Raw genomic sequence first — 21,686 nt, forward strand, 5'->3', positions numbered from 1 at the left:
GACCAGCTCTGCCATCCTGCTTTCTTCTCCCCCACGTGGAGGGGGTGGGAGCTTCACAAGCCCTCTCTCCTCTCCCTCCAGCTGTGAAAAAGATGTGTGTCTAATTGCTGTGAAACTCTCTCCCTGAGGGTAGAAAACGGACATGAATGAGGAGCGGGCTCTTGAGGTACGGGGAGGTGGGGGCTCTTCTTCTTCTTCCTGGAGGTGGCAGAATTTCTCCCCCACTGAGGGAAGGCTGTTTCCTGTGTCTCTTTAGCTGGTGTCTCCAAGCTGGAGGCTGTCTGCATACCCTACTTGTTAACTTCTGTTTCCTTTATAGTCTGTTTTACCTGTTAGTCTTTGTAAGGAGCCTGGTCAGAGCTCATTTAACAGTGAGCAGTGGCAGTGAGTGGAGCCAGAATAATGGAAATTCACAGATATCCACACACCGTATCGAAGGCAGCCCCTGTGCAGCGTCTGACCAGCTCACAGGCAGCGGCACTGGCTACATTTGAGAGTCTTTTCCATTCCGTGTGTGTTTCCTAGTGCTGCCTCTTGGAGGATGAGCGAGTAAGCAATGATAATAATGTGGAGAAAATGCACCGCCCCAGAGAACGTCAGAAAGCGGGCTCGGGTGGATTGCAGCACCGGTACAGTCCCTCCCAGCGTGTCCAGCAACTGTTGGCTTGTGCGGTGGGATGTCCAGGGTTGGACCGTGGACCTGGCCGCTTATACTTCGGGCTGCCTCTCTATACCAGGCTAAGATATATTTCAGGTTCCAGTTGGCGTGGGGTTAAAGAGACAGGATAAGGCAGCCACCCCACTTCCTCTGTATTATATGTACAGGGATGTTCACTGAAGCATTGTGGTGATGGGGAAAAAATAAATAAAAATAACCCAAGATCCATTATAAGCGGAAGGTTAAAAGATTTTTGGTAGACCCACGCAAATCAGCTACGCAAAATCATGCAGCGGGTCTCCCTGTCCAAGCGCTGTTCACTTAGTGTCCCAACCAGCTCTGCCCCCGCAATGAGGGGCCTGCACCTCCTGCCCAGAAGGGGGACACGTTCTGGGTGGGCACAGCCTTCATGAGCGGCCTGGTGGCTTGTGAGCAGCAAGGTGCCTGCCCGTGCTCTGGGCCCCTGGCAGCCTGGAGGGAGCATGAGAAGTTCACCGGACACTCACGGTGGGCACCTCAAGGGAAAAAGACCTCTTCCCTCTTTCTCCTTTCCTGCCCCCTCCTTCCCTTGTTCCCAACTTAATAAATAGACCAGTGGTTCAGGTTTCAACCAATAGATTAGTTCTGGGTGTTGGGCAGGAAACAGTTGTTTTCAGCCAAATCCTTAATCCTAAACCCAGGTGTCCCCCTCCGCCCCCTCCCCTGGTGGGAATCGGGGCCACCTGATATTGTTGTTCCCCATCCCCCACTCCTGCTGAGACCCTGTGACCTCAGGCAGGGCGAGGAGGGGCCAGACCTGCCGGTGCCCCTGCCACCAGGGGAACCCTCTCAATGGTTAAACACAGCCCCTCTCTCCTCCCAGATCGCTCCCTCTGACAATGCCAGGGAGCCAAGCATGCAACACAGCCACCGAGCAGATGGAGACCACCCTCCTCCAACCCTGAGAAGGGAGGAGGGGGAAGGGGGCTTGAATCCACATACAAGGTGTCCTTAGTTGTTGGAAAATCCTAGAAGACAACTGGTTGGACCCCACGCAGGGAGGAAGCGGGTCTCCACTCCTGGGAAGGGGAGAGGCAGATGAAGAAGCAGGCTGGTGAGTGCTTACTTAGGCTGTCAAGTCCTGGGGCCCCAGGAGGGTTCATGTAGTTACAGCCCCGAAAGGGAGAGGGGGAGGATTGCATGGGCAGCGAAACTTTGTGAAGATGCTGAGACTGTGGCCATCTTGGGGGGGTGAAGGGGAGATGTGAGGCATCTGGCTTCACTGGGGATACTTGGGAGGAAGGCATGGAGCTCCTCCTGCGGCTTCCCATCGGTCTCGTCTTCCCCTCTGTCTTCCTCCTTCCTGCTTGGTGCTCTCTTTGGGAGAGGCTGGGGATCACCAGTATGGGGCACTTGAGTTTCCTAGGAAACCCATCCGGCCTTCAGATGCCTGTGAGTGGAGGGAGCACTCGGGCTGGGGTCACCATCTGTTGCCTGGTTCCTCCCTTGGCATAAGAGATGGAAGGAATCTGTGGACCCTTGGAAGGAGGGGAGCAGGGAGGAGGGTCCTCCACGGCGCCCTGGGCACCCCTCTGCAGAAGGTGACCTCAGAATCAGGGCAGCTGAGCTGAAACCCTCTGGATGTGGGTGCAGGGAGGCTGGGAACAGAAGAGACGGCCATTCAGGGGTTAATGCCTGGAGCCCCGAATCCCTAGTTCTGAGAATCTGTCTTCAGGATGGAGGGAACAGGGAGGCCCTGACTGAGATCAGAAAGATGCCCTGAAAGGGAGTAGGGGTGGATTTCAGGGAAAAAGGGGATGAGTGTGTCTGCTGAGCAGGGACGAGGTCTGTCTACTTCATGGGATGCTTAATAGATGTTATTAGGTTATTGCTGTTATTTTTATTACTCAAGTGTATGCTGTAACAACAGTTTTATTATATATGATTTAATCAAGAATTTCTAATACACTAATTCTTGATGGATGCATATCTCTCAATTAAGAGGAAGTATCTGATAAGATGGCTATTCACTCACTCCATGAATATTTATTGTACTGGATTGCTACTGAGGGAGACAAAGCATAGACTCAGGAAGTTCAGAATCTGATGCAGGAGATGGATGAGGAACAACTAGTCTCACCGGCAGGAGGATATGTATGACCCCTGGAACAGAGCGCGCTGGGGGTACAGGGGAAATTGCAGCCCACTTTCAGTGGGAAGGTAGGGTCTGCGCTGCAGAGGGGTTGCCACCGAGGGCCTCGGTGAGGAGGGGCGTTTGCACTGTAGAGAGGTAAGGGATAGTGCTTCCAGCCTTCACGGAGGTGGCCGAAGGCCCAGCAACTACCTGGCTGGTCTGGGGGGCGGGGGGTGCAAGGCCCAGGCTGGCCCTGCGGGAGAAGAGGCCGCATGGGGTGGGAGCCAGGTCACAGGGCTTGAGCGGAGGACAGAGAGTGTAGGTTTTGTCTCTTAAGTCAGCTCCTCGGCTATTTTTTTGCCAAAACATAATAGAGAACACATACCGGCTCTTTCTCTGTTCTTGAAGAAAGAAAATGAAAAGTGAGTGAAAATGTGATTATTACAAGTTATATGTATTACATATTTATATAAGCTGAGCCACTTGGATTTATATTTATGTATACATCATTTGCAACTGTTCCTGGTTGGTACTGGGAACAAATGATGAGAAATTCCTTATGTCCTAGTCCTGAGTTCCCCTAAGAGGGCCTGCCTGCCTGTCTGCAGGGAGCCCGTGGCCTGGCCTGGGATACTCCTGAGTGCTTCTCAGACCCCACGCACACGGTCCTTCCCCACTCCCTGTTTTGATGGGCTTCTCTTTGCTCTTTTGTTTCAGCTCCTCTCTCTGATTTCTGAACAGGTTGCTTCCAGGCAGCCGCAGTGATAAACCCTGCTGCGTGTTTGTTTTTGTAATGTGATGCAGGATGGCTGAGTTTTGCGTTGGCTCGGTTGGGCTTTCATTATCTCTCTGTTGCCCCCACAATATCCTGTGGCAATGATGTGTGAGTGTACTCCTTCATTGGTTCCTGTAGGACTATTCCAGTCATTTCATTAGTTTATTCTAAGAGCTAGCTGCTGGCACGTGGCCCTGTAGCACTAATCTGTCGCTGTGCGTCTCTGCAGGCAATAATTCAGAAGCACAGCCTCAGACTACCTGCAGAGGTGTTTTGTTCACAGCCCTGGGCATTTCGAACCGGACATATTTGGTTCCAAGCTCATGATCTCCCTAGCCCAAGTCACTTCCAGACGTTTCCGCTTTCTTAATTCTTGATGCCAGTTATGAGTGTCATCCCATCCAGTCTCCCAGCCTGGAAACCTTGATGCCATCCTCCTTCTCACCGTGCACTACCGGTCTGCCATCAGCTTCTACCCCTGTTGATTCTAACCCAGAGAACATGCTCTCGTCTCTGGGAGGCCTCAGAGGCCATCAGGCCATTCATCTGTCACGAACAACTGTGGAGTCTGGAAGCTAGGACAATGGGAGTGGAGCGATGGGGAGAGGAGAATGGTTGAGAAGCCTCACCCCTGGGTGTCGTCCCCAGAGCAAGAGGATGCGGTAGGCCAGAGTGGGCTGCGGCTAAGCCCCACACCACCCGTCAGGGCGGAGCGACGGGCGGGTAGATCATAGGCCCTCTCCTGGGTTCAGGCCCACATGATAAAGTCTGTGTAGTGGAGTCACGTGAACAGTGAAACAGCTTCCACTGGTACTGTGCTTCGTGTTCCTATGCATTATTTATGTGATTCTCACAACACCATCTGCAGCAGACAAAGCAGGAATATTTATTTCCATTTATGAGATTTTAGAAAAGGTTTGGAAAACAAGTAGTGTACAGAAGATAAGTGGCAGGGCTGAGACCTTTACTTGGATCTTCCTTTCCCTAAATACTTCCCGCCAGGGACCCTGCCAGGCTCTGGGGACACGAAAATGAGCAGGGCGTGGTCTGAGCCTCAAGAATTCCCCAAAGATGGGAGAAAGCTTAAGCCAGTGGTGAGCAACCTGCAGCCCCGGGCCAGTCCCAGTCCACTGCCTGTTTCGGAAATAAAGTTTTGTTAGTGGATAGCCACACCCATCCACTCGCTTCCTGTCTATGCTCGTCCTCACTCCGTAATGGTAAGTTCACCACTTGTGACAGAAACTGTCTTACAAAGCCAAAAATACTTACTATCTAGACTTCTACAGAAAAGGCCTCCAACCCTTAGTTTAATCACGCAGTTTTGCCCATGTGCTAAGTGCCCAGAGAGGTGGTTTAAGCTATAGTGGAGATGAGAGGGTCTCCCAGCTCTGCTGGGGGTAGGGGGCACGGAGGGGCACAAGGCGTTCTTCACCGTGCAGAAGATGTCTGAGCAGTGAAGTCTTGAAGACTGAGTGGGAATTAATCACATGACAGGAGGGAAGGCCTTTACAGGCACAGGGGCTGGCATGGATAAATTACGGAGGTTGAATACAGTGTGACATGCTTGATCTCTGGGTCGGGAAGATCCCCTGGAGAAGGGAATGGCTACCCACTCCAGTATTCTTGCCTGGAGAATTCCATGGATAGAGGAGCCTGGTGGGCTACAGTCCATGGAGCTGCAAAAGAGAGCTACTAACACATAAGGAAGCATTTAGGATTTGGGTGGGCTTGGAGGGCGCTCCAGAAACCTGATCTTAAAGAGCCTTATGTGCTACGTTCAGCAGTTTGGATTTGATCTTATGTAGAGCAATGGGGAGAAGTGGAAAGGTTTTCAGCAGAGCAGTGACATGATCAGGTGGGGATTTAGAAAGATCACTGTAATAGCAACATGGAGAATGGATTGGAAGGAGACCAGGCGAGAGGTCATTACAATGAGACATGATGTTTATCAGAGGTAAGCAACTGAGAATGTGCAGAAGGGGGAGAATGAGAGACACCCAGAGGGAGCCAGTCCAGGGCCCTTGGTGCCTGGATGTGAGGTGTGAGAGGTGGGAGGTAAGAGTGATTCCAAGAGTCTGCTCGGTGACTTAGGCGGGCAGCAGCAAACGCAGAAGAGAGATGCAAGGCCAGGGCCCCAGTGAAGACACTGAGGACATCAGCAGAGGAAGAGGGTCCAGCAGTGTGATCTGTGCTGCCGTGGAGGCTAGAAGGGCCGGGAAGAAAACGAGCCCCCAGAGTGGGGTTTCAGAGGCTGACAAGGAGGAAAGGATGTTATGAAGGACGAAGGACGGGTTGGCTGATTAACAGTTGTTAATGCCCCCAAGGGGCCCGGCAAGATAAAGACTGAAAACCCTGAATCTGGCCATCTGGAGGCCAGTACGGGGGCCCGACAGGAGAGGTTCAGGGTGTGGTTGGAGGAGTAATGAATGGGAACAAAGTCAGCAAACGTAGAAGCCATTGACCTCTACTGGGGGAAAAAAAAACTTTCATGAGAAGAAAGGAAAGAAAAAATCAGGTACCTGTAGGGAGCTATGCAATACAGAGAATGACCCTTTGGTTTCATTATGAGAGAACTGGAAGATGTTTCTCTGCTGAGGCAGAGAGCCAGTTAAGAAGAGTTTGGAAACCCTCAGGAGAGCAGAGAGTTGGTGGTCAGAGACCCTGCAGAGGGATGGGGCCGGGTCCAGGCGGAGGCAGGCAGGCGGACAGAGACATGCTTCTTAAATACAGAAAGTGAAGATCATGGGAAGCTTGTGGGTTCAACGAATATTCTCGGGGCGTTGCTGATTCTGATAGCACTCTCAGTTGCAAGTGATAGAAAACAACTCCAGCTGGCTTAAAAATTCAAAAGGATTTTTAATATAAACACACACGTAATTGAAAATCCCCAAGTAGGGCTTTCTTCAGGAAACGTTCCCTCAGTGATGGAAACAGTGACGCGAAGGGTCAGGTCTCGCTGCGTCTTCTCTCTGTTTTCTGCAGTGTTGGGGTGTCCTCACGGTATGCTCCGAGACCCCCACCACCCATCCCTGAAGCTCCACCCTCTGCCGTCGGGGGCGCCCTCACTGCATCTCGTTCAAGAGAGGGGGAAACTTGTCTTTCTCAGAGCTTTTAGCAGAAGTCTCCATGAAGCACAGTGCTTCTGGCTGGATAAGTGTCCATTCCTAAACCAGCCATAGGGGTGAGAGTTAGAAAGTGCTAATTTTTTTATACTAATCACAGCCCAACCCTAGAATTGGGTAGGATCACTCTAGAGACAAATGCGCTGAAGGAAAATGTCTGTACTGTTATGGACTGAGTTGTGCCCCTCCTTAAAATTTGTGTGTTGAAGGTCTACCCACATGTAACCATATTTGGAGATTGGGTCTGTAAAGAAGTAATTGACGTTGAGCGATGTCAGTAGGGTGGGCTCATCCAGTAGGACTGGTGACCTTATGAGAAGAGGAAGAAACACCAGGGGTGTGTTTGCACAGAGGAAAGGCCATGTGAGCACACTGCAGGAAGGCAGGCATTTGCAAGCTAAGGAGAGAGAGCGCAGGAGAAACCAGCCCTGCTGACACCTGATCCTGGACTGCCAGATTCCAGAGCCCTGAGACAGTGAGTTTCCGGGCGGTGGTGCTTTGTGGTGGCAGCGCTAGCTGATGAATACAGGTACAGTGGATGGGAGGAGGAGAGCAGGGGCGCTGGGTGAACATTCAGTATGTGCCCACGAGGTTCTCTGTGTGCTTGACATTGTGTGGGTTGAATAAGACACCGTCCCCCATCCTCAAGGAGCTCATCGCGTAGTTGGGAGACAACATTCTACACCAAGACCTAGCACTCGTTACAGCGGGTGTATCCCAGAATTCTCGGAGGGCACGGAGGGTGAGGACCGGATCCAGTCTTGGTGGCCCGGGGGAACCAAGGAAGGCTTCCCGGAGGTGGTGGCACGGAGGGTGAGGACCGGATCCAGTCTTGGTGGTCCGGGGAAACCAAGGAAGGCTTCCTGGAGGTGGTGGCATGGAGGGTGAGGACCGGATCCAGTCTTGGTGGCCCGGGGGAACCAAGGAAGGCTTCCCAGAGGTGGTGGCACGGAGGGTGAGGACCGGATCCAGTCTTGGTGGTCCGGGGGAACCAAGGAAGGCTTCCCGGAGGTGGTGGCACGGAGGGTGAGGACCGGATCCAGTCTTGGTGGTCCGGGGGAACCAAGGAAGGCTTCCCGGAGGTGGTGGCACGGAGGGTGAGGACCGGATCCAGTCTTGGTGGTCCGGGGGAACCAAGGAAGGCTTCCCGGAGGTGGTGGCACCTGACCTGCGCCTGAAAGATAACAGAAAGTTGGGTGAAAGAACAGGAAAGGCAGACTAGAAAAAGAGAGTGATTTGTGTAAAGTTGGTGTGAAAATAAATGCCACCCAAGTGAGCACAAGCAGAGGCTCTTTATTCAGAGTGAACTATAGCAAGGGAGTTGGCCACCATCACTCGCTCTGGCAGAGACTTAAAGACAGAGTTCTGCCTTTTCCAGAATGCCCCATAGTTAACTATGGAATCATACTTTTTCAGATTGGCTTCTTTCATTTACTAATATGCATTTGTTTGCTCCATGTTTTTCATGTCTTAATAGCTCATTTCTTTTTAGTGCTAAAATATATTCCGTTTGCCTGGATGGACCACAATTGACTTATCCACTCACCTACTGAAAGACAGTTTGGTTGCTTCCAGGCTTTGGCAATTATGGAAAAGGCTGCTGTAAACTTTGTGTGCGGGTCGGATTGTATTTTCTTCTTTGCACCTCCTGGTGCCTCACTTTGTTGTTACTGCCGTTCAACGTTTATTTCCTGTCTTCCCCACTGGAACGCTGTAAGCCCTGTGACAGTAGAGCTTGTCCCTTGTCCCCATGTCCATCTCTCGTCCCTGTTCGTTCTCTGAAACCAGGTCTGGTAAGTGGTCGAATGGCTGGCTGACTGCCGCCCAGAAGTCCACGGTGGACTCTGCAGCGGGGGTGTGGCGCTGCCAGCAGGGCTGTGTCTCGGCGCAGCCTGTCTTTTCTCCCCGTCACTTCAAATGTGCTGTGACCACCAGTACAGCTCAGAATGGGGCTGTGAGAATGTGGGGAGCTCCCGACTGCAACAGCTTGCAGTCCTCTCCTCCATCTGCCGGGGACAGCTTGAGGAATCAACACCAGGGGCCCCCCAGTCTGGGGAGAGAAAGCAAACCAGCACCCACAAAAGAGGAAAAACAGAAAAGCAGGAAGTGCCTGTGGCTGACTAAGTAGCATTGCTCCTGGGGCTGCTGCTGGTGGTGTCCTGGAGGAAGGTCAGAGCCTGCTGGGTAGCAGCAGCTAACATTTCTTGAGCGTTTGCCCCAAGCTTTAAGTGCTTTGTGCAGGATGTGGGTATCAAGTCCCAATTGCAGCCCTGCAGAATAGGTGCTCCTCTTATCTGCAGTTTTCAGATGAGAAAGGCCAAGACCTGAAGGCTCAGTACTTCCCCACCTTCAGTACTCCCCACCTTGTCAGCGGGGTGCAGCTTCAGACCCAGGGGGTCTTTCTGCACGGCCGCTGCTCTTGAACTTGGCCACGATGTCGTTTCCAGGTGTCCCCACCAGTGGCTGATCATCACTCAACTCACATGTACTTCCCTAGGCCCCGGCTTAAGATATTTTGAATTCATGTCTCCCACAAGGCTTCCAAGCATAAAGGCCTTGCCTTAGGAAGGTTGCCCAAGCATGTGAAGCATCCTCGTGTAAGACGACATCGGTTCTAAAGGCCTTCAGATTGAAAAAGGCGTTTCTAATCTGCAGGCTTGATTTGGTCCCTGCCTAGAAGGTTGAGGGTCCAGGGATTTGTGCTTTTACAGTAGTGCCGAGGTGATCCTCAGAAGCATCCAGTTGCCTTCCTGCAGGGGCAGGAACACACCTGACCAAATGCCGTTTGCGTTCTTTATGAAAAGCAGTGTTGCTTGCAGAACACTTCATGTTTGAGTGACTCTATTCTCTTTTTTTCTTCTCTTTCATTTACTTCTCACACAGTGGGTTGGGGAGTGGGGCTCGCAAATATACAAGACTTGAATTAATCATAGTCCCTAGTTCATAGTATCGGAGAAGGCAATGGCACTCCACTCCAGTACTCTTGCCTGGAAACTCCCATGGACGGAGGAGTCTGGTGGGCTGCAGTCCATGGGGTCGCTAGGAGTCGGACCTGAGTGACTTCACTCTCACATTTCACCTTCATGCGTTGGAGAAGGAAATGGCAACCCACTCCAGTGTTCTTGCCTGGAGAATCCCAGGGATGGCAGAGCCTGGTGGGCTGCCGTCTATGGGGTCGCACAGAGTCGGATACGACTGAAGCGATTTAGCAGCAGCAGTTCACAGTATACCTCAATTCACACAAGATTTCTCTTTTGGTTTTCTTTATTGTTGTTCTTTTCCTTGCTCTCTCCCCCTGCAATAGACCTCCCTTTACTGTATTTTGTATCCTTATAGTTCACCTCTTACCTATTTAATTCAATATAAAAGGATTGTTCAGATGCTTCATAGTGGTAGCTTGTGTGGCGGTGGTTCATTTTCACGGATGGTTTTGTATGATGGCTATATTTATTAGATTATTCTTCTCTGCATCTCAGAGAAGCAGCTGCCTCTCTGGAATTTCTTCTCATTTGATCCTTTTTTTGCCCCCATGAAGCTAAACAGAAAAATTCCACACCCTCCTCCAACTTTCCAAGGCAGTCATCACCGCCCCCTCTTCCGCAGCTGATCTGCCCTTTCAAGGATACGTGGCTTTCCTTACTCCTCCACGGGATGCTCCGTCGTTAGTGGCATTCCCCCTGAAGGCCCCTGACAATTCTGCCCCCGAGCCCGGCCCTTGGCTGCTCTGCTTCTCCCACCTATATCCAGCAATTTGTTTATCCATTTATCTATTGATGGGCATTGGGCTGGTTCAACCCCTTGGCTATTGTGAATGATGCTGCTATGAACATGTGTGTACGTGACTTGTTTGGGGCTTCCCTGGTGGCTCAATGGTAAAGAATCTGCCTGCAATGCAAGTGCTGCAGAAGATGTGGTATTTGATCCCTGGCTCAGGAAGATCCCCTGGAGGAGGTCATGGCATCCCACTGCAGTATTCTTGCCTGGAGAATCCCATGGACAGAGGAGACTGGAGGGCCACAGTCCATGGGTCACAAAGAGTTGGACACGACCGAAGCAACTTAGCATGCAGCATGCATATGCTTGTTCGTGTCCCTGATTTTAATTCTTTAGGGCATATACTTAAGAGCAGAAATATGGGGTCATATGGTAATTTGATGTTTAATTTTTGAAATACTGTCCAACTATACATTTCTTTTTTAAATTGCAACTTTGCTCAGTAATTGTCATATATATGGAGAGACAGGGAAATCTGATGGAAAAACCCTGGGCTACCAGTCAGAAGACCTGGGTTCTTTTCTTAGTTTTGCCACAAAGCCGTGTGTGAGGTGACATTGAGGATATCACTTCCCCTTTCTAGGCTCTTGTTTCCTCATTTGAGAAGTAAGGAGATTCCATAAAGCTAAATAATCTTTAAATTATCTTCCTCTGTAAAGACTTTATTGGAAAAGTTGGATTCCAAGGGAAGAGGGAGAGAGAATTGTCAAATAGCTAAATGAGATTATTTCTCTGTTCTTTTCCTACTGTGTTTTTTAAATTGTGGGTTAAAGACACCGCAAATAATTGGCCTCTCTTCCTGCCAATGTGTATCTAGTTAATGAATAGCTTCTGGCTTCCTGTTTCCATCAAGATTCCCAGAAAAAGATACCCTTCTCTTTCCCATCACTTCCTACCACTTGGCGGCTCCTGAACAAAACCTGGTGGTCTCAGAGCCAAAACTGGAGTCCTCCCCACTGTCCTCCTGGGAGGAGTGCCGAGCCTCTGCCTGGCCCCTCAGCACTAAGGTTTCAGATGGACAGCCTGCGTCTAGTCTTTGGAGGTGAGGAACCACAGAGGGGCAATCACAGCCTCTTTCTGAGACACTGTAAGGGTCATCTTAGAGAAGAGGAAGAAGCAGAGACCTCCTGTGAGGCCTTCCAGCCAGTCTCCCCTCTGGAGCTGTTCTACTTTAACTCACTCCCAGCTGAATGGTTACCCGCCAGAGAGCAGCGCCTGTGTAGGGAGGGGATTTTCCCCCACTGACGGAACACCCTCACAGTCCCCAGGTCCAAAGCCTGTGCTCTCTGGCGCCGCCTGGTGGTTTCATGGGGAAACACAAGATCTAAAACGTCAACCAAGTGGTTTGTTTTGTTCAGGCTCATTTTGCATCCGTGGAAGGAATGATGCTAAAGCTGAAACTCCAGTACTTTGGCCATCTCATTTGAAGAGTTGACTCATTGGAAAATACTCTGATGCTGGGAGGGATTGGGGGCAGGAGGAGAAGGGGACGACAGAGGATGAGATGGCTGGATGGCATCACTGACTCAATGGATGTGAGTCTGGGTGAACTCCAGGAGTTGGTGATGGACAGGGAGGCCTGGCGTGCTGCGATTCTTGGGGTCGCAAAGAGTCAAACACGACTGAGCAACTGAACTGAACTGAACTGATCACATGGTTCTGAGTGCCTGCTATGGTTTAGGTATTATGCTATACTCTAGGAATAAACAAGAAGAGGCACCTTCCCTACAGTACCTTCCTTTTTATAGGGTGTACAGAGGAGTGACTTTTGGAATGAATTCATAGTGACAAGTGCTGTAATAGGGGAGTGGTGTTCAGGAGCACAGACAAGGGGGCATGTCAGTCATACTTGGCACACCCTAATGAGAGAGGGCAGAGGCAGAAAGTGTTCTAGACAGAAGTTAATCTGTGCAGAAGTCAGCACAGCAGAGCTATATTTACGACGAGATCTGGTAGACTACCCATGTTGGCTGGGATTCAGAACGCAAGGGGAGGGTAAGAAATGGTCTTGCAGTTGCGGCTGCACCACACAGGGCTTCCAGCCAAGTCACGAACTTCAGCTTCAATTTTGGGGCAGCAGTGAGTTAGTGAGTTTGACTAGGGGATACTGTATCTATATTTGCATTTGCACTAAGATCATGGCATCCAGTCCCATCACTTCATAGCAAGTAGATGGGGAAACAATGGAAACAGTGTCAGACTTTATTTTCTTGGGCTCCAAAATCACTGCAGATGGTGACTGCAGCCATGAAATTAAAAGAGGCTTGTTCCTTGGAAGAAAAGCTACGACAAACTTAGCGTATTTAAAAGCAGAGACATTACTTTTCCAACAAAGGTCCATCCAGTCAAGGCTATGGTTTTTCCAGTAGTCATGTATGGGTGTGAGAGTTGGACTGTAAAGAAAGCTGAGCACTGAAGAATTGATGCTTTTGAATTATGGTGTTGAAGAAGACTCTTGAGAGTCCCTTGGACTGCAAGGAGGTCCAACCAGTCCATCCTAAAGGAAATCAGTCCTGAATATTCATTGGAAGGACTGATGCTGAAGCTGAAACTCCAATACTTTGGCCACCTCATGCAAAAAACTGACTCATTTGAAAAGACCCTGATGCTGGGAAAGATTGAAGGCGGGAGAAGAAGGGGACGACAGAGCATGAGATGGTTGGATGGCATCACCAACTAAATGGACATGAGTTTGAGTAAGCTCCAGGAGTTGGTGATGGAGGGGAAAGCCTGGCATTCTGCAGTCCATGGGGTCGCAAAGAGTCAGACATAACTGAGCGACTGAACTGAGCTGAACTGATTTGCTTTGAGGAGTAAGTGCTCTGGTTATGGATGGAGAATAAGTCAGAGGGGAAAGGGCAGAAGTGGGGAGAGACCACTTAGGAAGCTGTTGCAGTAACTGATGTAAACAATGATGGCAACACCAAGGAAGGAGCAGTGGGAAGGGAGACAGCAGACAAGGAAAGGAGTCCAGAAATACACATGAGGTGAGGGGCTGGTGTCAGCCCCAGCTTCCGTTGGTTTGCCCACATTCAGGCACAAGGGATCCCCTGTACCCTCAGTCAAGATATATGGGAGCTGGCAGGAGTGTTCGGGTGATATCAAGACTTCACATTGCTGCCCAATTGTTTTAAGCAGTGTGTCCATTTGATAGGTGGCTGCTCATCCAGAAAAGCCAGAGGAATCGTGGGGAAACTGCTTCCCGCTGTCCTCTGTGGCTTGTTTGGCCCCATGATAGTCAGAGCAGCAAACTGGACCACTTTTTAAGACTCCGTGTTTCAGAGCCTCAGGCAGTTTAAAGGTTGGTATCTGAGTCTGGGCTGTAAGCCATTCTTGCTCCTCTCTCTCAGGACCAGGGGGAGGATTTGTCTCTCCAGGACCATCCCAGGCTCCTTGGACAGGCATTTTTAGCCCTCACCCCTGTCGGCCCTGGAACGATGTGCTTGAGGGTGTGAGCATCATGCTGTCATGAATGTTGCTTATTCTCCCAACCCTCTGGCGCCTTGTGTCCTGGGCTGTCGTGTCCACACTGCCATTATCCCTAAAGGGACAGCATCAGCGACCACTGCCAAATAGTTAGCTGCACAAAGTATCTGTGGAAATCATTCCACAAATTCTCGTGGGCAACCATGTTTCCACTTACCCAACTTCTGCCCCGCTCCACTGCCCGCTTTGCTCTCCCCGACTCCAGGTCAAAGGACAGCATTGTGATCTTGTCTCTATGCCACTAACCCAGACACACTCAGCCTCAGGCCCCCTCATCACATGTGGATCAGAAAGGCTGTGAGATAGGTGTGTTTCCTACGGGCTCAGTGCATGGGGCTTCCCTGGTGGCTCCGACAGTAAAGAATCTGTCTGTAATACAGAAGACCCAAGTTCAATCCTGGGTTGGGAAGACCGCCTGGGGGAGGGCATGGCAACCCACTCCAGTGTTCTTGCCTGGGGAATTCCATGGATGGAGGAGCCTGGCGGGCTACAGTCCATGGGGTCACAAAGAGTCAGACACGACTGAGCGACTACCAGTGCGGGGCACCTTCCAGGTGCTGGGCCTGCGAGCCAGTATTTGTTTTTATGACTATTCTATGTAGAGCTGTCCTTCCTTCTAGAAAACTGGTTCTCAGCTGGGGGTGGTTTGCCCTACCTCCAGGGGACAGTTGGCGATTCTGAAGACGTCTTCAGTTGAGGGCAGGAGTAGGCCATCCTGGCATCTAGTGGGCAGAGACCAGGGGTGCTCCTCAGCACCCTACAATACCCAAGATGGTCCCCACACAAAGAATTGTCAGGTTCCAAAAGTCGATAGGACAAGGTTAAAAAAGGCTCTGTAGGTCTGTAATCAAGGGGACCCTGAATCCTCAAGGCTCTGTAGGATTGCTAGAGAGGACCAGGAGTTCAGGGAACATTCACTTGGCATCATATTTCTTTCCGCAGCTGAACTCCGTCCGGGAGGCTCAGTTCCAGCGACTGGAGGCAGCGAGACCTCGCGGGCTGGGGCGCGGGGCGCGAGGCCCGGTGCTCAGGATGGCCGGGCAGCCGCCGCCCTGGGCCTACACAGCCGTCCTCCTCTGCGCGCTCAGCCTCGGCGGGGCCATCGAGATCCCCATGGACCGTGAGTCTCCTGTCCGCTTGGAATCTGCTGACTGGGGCAGAGGAGTCAGTGGGGCGGGGAGGGGCGGGGAGAGCGAGGACCCTTCAGAGAAGGCGGCGACAGCAGAAGCAGTGGCTTCTGGATTCAGAGCGGGTTTTCTTCCAGAGGATCAACCCGGGCGAGCTCATGCTTGGGAACCTGGGACCTGGAGTTGCTGAGCCATGTCTCAGGGCCGCGGCTGTGCTGAATTGCTGCCCGGAGCCTGCTGAGAGTCTGGAAACCCTAGCATCACTCGGGAGCCCTTCCCTCCACACCCCTCCCTCATCCCTCTGTGCTCTCGACTAACCTGTCAGAGTGGAGATTCCAGGGGCCGAGCATGGTGGACAGCTCTGATTTGCCTTTCTCATATAGCCAGGTCCTTTTGGCTGAAGTGATGAAGACAGATGGCCTGAGGAGGGTTGTAAAGGAGGTGACTTTTGCAAAAGACTGTGACTAAGTGAGACATTAAAATAAAGAACCCCATTATAGTGTCACTGTGGGAGAATCAGGCACGAATTCCTTCTGTTTTCAACTTGCCCATGGTAAAGTTGAAAGGTAAAGTCCATGGCATCTGCTTCCTCTGGTGGGACATTATTGGGCCCTCAAGATCATAAAGTCAGGATGAAGATGCTTGTCTGACAGCCATGTCTCCACCAGCCGTATCTGATGTTACATTTGTAAGTGGCCCGTGGACTGGCAGCTGTGACCCTTGGCCCTGTATTTAGATGGGTGCCGCCTTTGCTACAATTCTGACTCTTCTGCCAGGAATTCTGGGCATCCCAGAGCTGTGATCTGAATACGCCACCTCTGTCCCCCGTTCCTGCTTCGAGGAATAGATGGGACGTATGTGATGCCAGTGTTGCCTTGGACTCTCTCCAGGCAACAGGTGTCTTAGGAGGGGTGGGAGAGTGATACAGCCTTGAAGAAGTCCCCACTGAGCTCTCCAAAGCCAGCCTCCGGGGCCTGGAGCTAGCACAGCTTGGAGAAGAGTCGCGGGTATCTCAGCTCCCTGCTGCTGCCCGCCCGCACTTCACCAGTAACAGCTGCCCAGAGAGGGGGTACTTCTGGGTGGAGAGGGCCAGGAGAAAGTGTGATTGGACCCAGAGCAAGATGGACAGGGCCCCCACGGCCCTCCTGATGGCCCCAGCCTGTGTACGTGTGTGTGTGTGCACGCACACACACACACACAGGGAGGGAGGGAGAGGGCAGTTGTGAAGGAGACCATTCCCATGGAGACCGTCTGCACTGCTGGCTCAAGGACAGTTTCTCATGAACGGTCCCAGGCAGACAGTCTAATAAGGAGCATGGTAAGGCCACGTCCCTGGCGAGGAGAGGGGCTGAGGAGGAGGCTGGGTTACGCAGGAAGCGGTGAAGGCTCGTTTTGTTTCTGCCACTTCTCCTTGGTTACTCGTCTGCCACTCTGGTCCCTGGGGCAGGTGGGTGAGGGGTTCCTGCAGGGTGAACCTGTAAACCAAGGGCTTCGACGTCTGTGTTAGGAATCTGGATCCTAAAGCTCAAGGGCCGTGGGCAGGACCCCACAGCCAGTCTCTGCAGAGCACCAGCCGTGGCAGAGCTGCCAGCCCCGAGGAGGGTCTGCAGGGTGTCTTCCTGAGTGTCCATCGGGACCCCAGTCCCTGCTTCCCCAGGGCCACGCAGCAAGTGGGTGACGGACTCACGGAAAGAGCCCAGGCCCCGTGGCCCCCAGTCTGGCACCACGTGCCACACCCCGCCTCTGTTGGCCTGCCCCCTGTAGCTCATCTCGGGTCTCCCTGGAATAGCATCTGCCTCACGCCTGACAGAGAGCTCAGAGCTCTCCAGGCACATCTCCGGTGACTCTCACAGCCCGTCCGCGGAGTCGGTGTCATCCTTGGCCGACTCTGAGGGGCAGAGAAATGAAGCTGTTTTCTCCAGCTCACCTAGGCAGGGCCAGGACGTGACCATGGCGTCTCTCTTAACGAGGAAGTCCTTCTGCAGAGCCACTCCCGGTGCCCCCAGCCGTGTCGACAAGAAGCTCCCGCTGCTGCCTGTGCCTGTTGCATACATTCTGTGCCTCCCTGGTTGCTGCAGGCACAGTGGCCATGGCCACGTCTCCAGCCTGAGTCTGCGAAAGATGAGAGCAAGACAAGAGTGAGGCAGGCCCTTCAGAGGGCACCCAGGTGCCCTGGGAAGAGGCACTCATCAGTCAGGGTTTGCCTGCCCCCGGGCCCAGCAGGGTAGATGCCTCCCAGACGATCTGAGCCGGTCCTTCCATCTCACGCAGTGGAACGGGCTGGGGAAAGGTCAGGCTTTCTCCTCTCCAGACCCAGCTTTATTGAGATATTTCTGACATAAAAATATGTTTATTTACGGTGTAGAACTCAGAAAAGAAGTTAGCTTTGTGGGTGTGTGGTGGTGACTTCTGAGATCTCCTGTACCGGCTTGTAAGTGTATAATGCAGCACAGTTAACAGTAGTTGCCATGCTGTGCACAGGATCCCCAGAATTCACCCATCTTGTAGCTAAAAGTTGTATTCCTTGACCAGCGTCTCCCTACTTCCCCCACCCCCAGCCAGCTGCCACCCTACTCCATTTCTTTGGTTTTGCCTTTTTTTAGGTTCTACATGTAAGTGGGAACACACAGCATTTGTCCTTCTCCGTCTGACTTATTTCCCTTAGCATTGACCTCAGGGTCCATCCATGTTGGTGCAAAAGGCAGGAAAGGTGCCTGCACGCCTGTGTTCACACAGCTTTGCTCACAGTGGCCAGTGGGAACGCCCTCAGCTTTCTCTGTGTGTCAGCTGGGGCGGCAGAGGGGCTCAGGCCACGGGCTGCCCGGCGTGTCCTCTGCTCGCTTCCCCTTTGGGGGCATCAACTGGGCCTCCGGGGGCTTGGGCACAGCAGGTGTCCTAGAACAGAGCCCGAGCCGCAGCGCAATCCCTCACTGAACACGCGGCCTCCCGCTGCCGCTGCTCCGCCAGCAGAGTCACATGCACCCCACCCCGCCCCCAAGCAGAGCACCGTGACCTTTGGAAAAACCAAAGGGTTGCTTTTGCCCCATCCATCAGAGCGATTTTGCCAAAAAAAGTGAGTCTGTTGGCAGCTTGCCCCTCCATCGCCCTCCCTGCATCAAGGAACTTGGCATTTACCCTCTAGGGACCCACGGAGGAGGACAGCGGGGTAGGAGCAGTGCTCCCTCCTTACTGTCGGGCCAGGGCATGAGGCTGGGGTGGCCTTGACAGCGCGCACGCACGGTCACTCAATCCTCCATGGGGCGGGGGTGCCAGGGGCTGTCAGAGCCGGGGAAGGGAAAGGGGTTCATGAGTGCAGGAACTCTGCAGACTGAGCGGGCGTCTGTCTCGCTCCCTGCAGAGCCCATGGGAAGATTTCCTCCCTCTTGGAAGTAAAAGAGCAAATTCGTTCTCACTCGACATCGCCCCCCAGCAGATTCTGTAGGATAGAAGGGCCGGGTGTGCACAGGACTAGGTGGACACGGGCACTCTGTCCCTGGGCAGGCTGTCCTCGCTGTCTTCCTGCTGTGGCGGCGTGTCCTTTGGGCTGACCGTGTCCCTGTGATAAATCCCTTGGCTGCACAGTGGTGGCTGCAGATGTCATTACCTCTTTAGGCAAGTAGTTTCTCAAGAGGCCCCGGCCAGATGTCAGCGTGGGGCTGGGGGCAGAATCCAGAGAACCTGCACTCCCCCAAGCTCTGTCCAGAGTGTCAGGGAGAGCGGAGTGCCAGGGCCCCCGTTGGCTGGCTCACCTCTCCAGCCGAGAATGGACATGTGAAAGGAGCTCTCGACCAGCAGTGGGAGAGCTGATTTTCCTTGCAGTAATACATTGCCCCGAACTTCCTGTGGAACCTTAACTAAGTCAACTTTCCTTTCAAGAACCGGACACTCCCTGGGCAACGTCTCAGGCTGCTTCCATTGAACTGGCCTATGTGTAAAAGCTTCAGCAATACGTGAACCGTGAACTTCCAGATGTTCAAGCTGGTTTTAGAAAAGGCAGAGGAACCAGAGATCAAATTGCCAACATCCGCTGGATCATCGAAAAAGGAAGAGAGTTCCAGAAAAACATCTATTTCTGCTTTATTGACTAGGCCAAAGCCTTTGACTGTGTGGATCACAATCAACTGTGGAAAATTCTGAAAGAGATGGGAATACCAGACCACCTAATCTGCCTTTTGAGAAATGTGTATGCAGGTCAGGAAGCAACAGTTAGAACTGGACATGGAACAACAGACTGGTTCCAAATAGGAAAAGGAGTACGTCAAGGCTGTATATTGTCACCCTGCTTATTTAACTTATATGCAGAGTACATCATGAGAAATGCTGGGCTGGAAGAAGCACAAGCTGGAATCAAGATTGCCGGGAGAAATATCAATAACCTCACATATGCAGATGACACCACCCTTATGGCAGAAAGTGAAGAGGAACTAAAAAGCCTCTTGATGAAAGTGAAAGAGGAGTCAAAAAGTTGGCTTAAAACTCAACATTCAGAAAATGAAGATCATGGCATCTGGTCCCATCACTTCATGGCCAATAGATGGGGAAACAGTGGAAACAGTGTCAGACTTTATTTTTTTGGACTCCAAAATCACGGCAGATGGTGATTACAGCCATGAAATTAAAAGACGCTTACTCCTTGGAAGGAAGGTTATGACCAACCTAGATAGCATATTCAAAAGCAGAGACATTACTTTGCCAACAAAGGTCCATCTAGTCAAGGCTATGGTTTTTCCAGTGGTCATGTATGGATGTGAGAGTTGGACTATGAAGAAAACTGAGTGCCAAAGAATTGATGCTTGTGAACTGTGGTGTTGGAGAAGACTCTTGAGAGTCCCTTGGACTGCAAGGAGATCCAACCAGTCCATTCTGAAGGAGATCAGCCCTGGGATTTCTTTGGAAGGAATGATGCTGAAGCTGAAACTCCAGTACTTTGGCCACCTCATGTGAAGAGTTGACTCATTGGAAAAGACTCTGATGCTGGGAGGGATTGGGGGCAAGAGGAGAAGGGGACAACAGAGGATGAGATGGCTGGATGGCATCACTGACTCGATGGACGTGAGTCTGAGTGAACTCCAGGAGTTGGTGATGGACAGGGAGGCCTGGCGTGCTGCGATTCATGGGGTCACAAAGAGTCGGACACAACTGAGCGACTGAACTGAACTGAACTGATGTGTAAAAGAGACTTGAAACCCATGTGGGCAAAGCAGACTCTGTGTTAGGCTTCGTATCCCAGGTGAGGCCAGAGCCCTCAACTGGGTATGAGGACCCAAAAGACGTCAGATGTGTCCTGAGATGAAGTAACCAGGGGCCCGGGCTGGTAGTTGAGGGAGTGGGTCAGGGGTCAGCCCTGCTGCTCCTGACCATGGGTCCTTCTGCCTCCCTCCCCGTCCCTGCCCAACACGCCTGGCTTTCCAGAGTTACCTTTCTTGGGTCCTGGCAGGAGAATCACGGATGGTTGAAGTTGCCACGGTGGGGAGCTCTCCAGAGCCTGCGTTCAGAAACCAAGATTTCTGTTGTTGCCCTGTCCTTTTCTTGCTTTTTCTATTTCTTGCCAAGGTCGCCCCAGGCACATGGTAAAGCAGATAAAATTTCTCTTTAATCCATGAACAGGCCACATACCCCCAGCCCACTGAAAGAATCCCTTCGAACCTTTTCATGAGCTTTATTGTCAAGACTTTCACTTCCTGACAGCGTGTAGCAGGGCCCTCGTCCCTGCTGCCCCCCACCTCCCCTCTCGATCTTCCCTGTCCTGTGGCTCCTCTGTGTCACTTGGTCCTGTCTTAACTCTGCTTTCTCCAGGCCACCCCGCTCAGAGCCTCTCATCTCCTCTTGCACATCTCACTGATCAAGTCAGAAAGTTTTGAGGTCATCATGGCTCAGCCTTCCCCCAGGGACCGCTCACTTGGAAAAGGTCAGCTCACCACACCAGCAGTGTCTGACCTCTCCACTGGCCTGAAATAAGAATGGTCTACAGTAATGTAATCATGTAATATATATAGTGATGTAACTGTGAGGGAAAGAATATCTTAAAAAGTTATAGCAACGCATGTTCTCTTCTATGCAGAGAAATTTTCACCAAACCCTTCTCCCCACGAAGAATAAACCCTCTAAACCTTTGCTGTTCACAGTGTGGCCCACAAACTGCAGGCACAAGCGTGAGCTGGCTGCTTGTCAGAAATGCAGGCACTCAGACCCCCCCAGACCTCCTGAGTCAGAGCCTGCATGTTTACCAGACAACACCCCCCAGGTGATTCTCACACTGATTAAGGTGTGCAAGGCCCACACCCCAAACACCCCTGTGCGTGAGCACACGCACGTCTCAGGTGAGGCCGGGGGAAATCCGGGCCACCTGCCCCTTTGCCCTGCTTGTAAAAAGCACAGAAAGCCCTGGTGCATTCTGCTTCGTCTCCGGAGTTGTTCAGAAGCAGGATTTCCGTAGAACAGTGCACTTGTGCCATGAGCAGATGACAATAATTCATCCTTCCCTCGAGTTTTCCAAAGGATGGCAGAGGAAGGAAGGTGGGAAGATGCTTTCAGGTGTGAAGGAGAAGAAGGTGCAGAGCAATGAGGCTGTGGACCTGACTGGCCCTTGGGCTCCGCCCTGCACCAGTGGTTCAGCTCCACCCCTTCCCCA

General features: G+C 52.0%; 1 protein-coding gene across 20 annotated transcripts in view; it reads left to right on the forward strand.

Moving 5' to 3' along the window:
* The window catches only part of NFASC (neurofascin), a 201,904-nt gene that overhangs the window by 108,980 nt on the left and 71,238 nt on the right, over window positions 1–21,686 (forward strand). For all 20 annotated transcript variants that reach the window (XM_070767783.1, XM_070767781.1, XM_070767791.1 and 17 more), the window contains one exon: window positions 14,871–15,048. In XM_070767783.1, coding sequence (XP_070623884.1) covers window positions 14,871–15,048 — 178 coding nt within the window. The remainder of the gene's footprint in view (window positions 1–14,870; window positions 15,049–21,686) is intronic.

Source organism: Bos indicus, chromosome 16 (genome assembly GCF_029378745.1).
Source record: "Bos indicus isolate NIAB-ARS_2022 breed Sahiwal x Tharparkar chromosome 16, NIAB-ARS_B.indTharparkar_mat_pri_1.0, whole genome shotgun sequence".
In the NCBI taxonomy this organism is placed as follows: Eukaryota; Metazoa; Chordata; class Mammalia; order Artiodactyla; family Bovidae; genus Bos; species Bos indicus.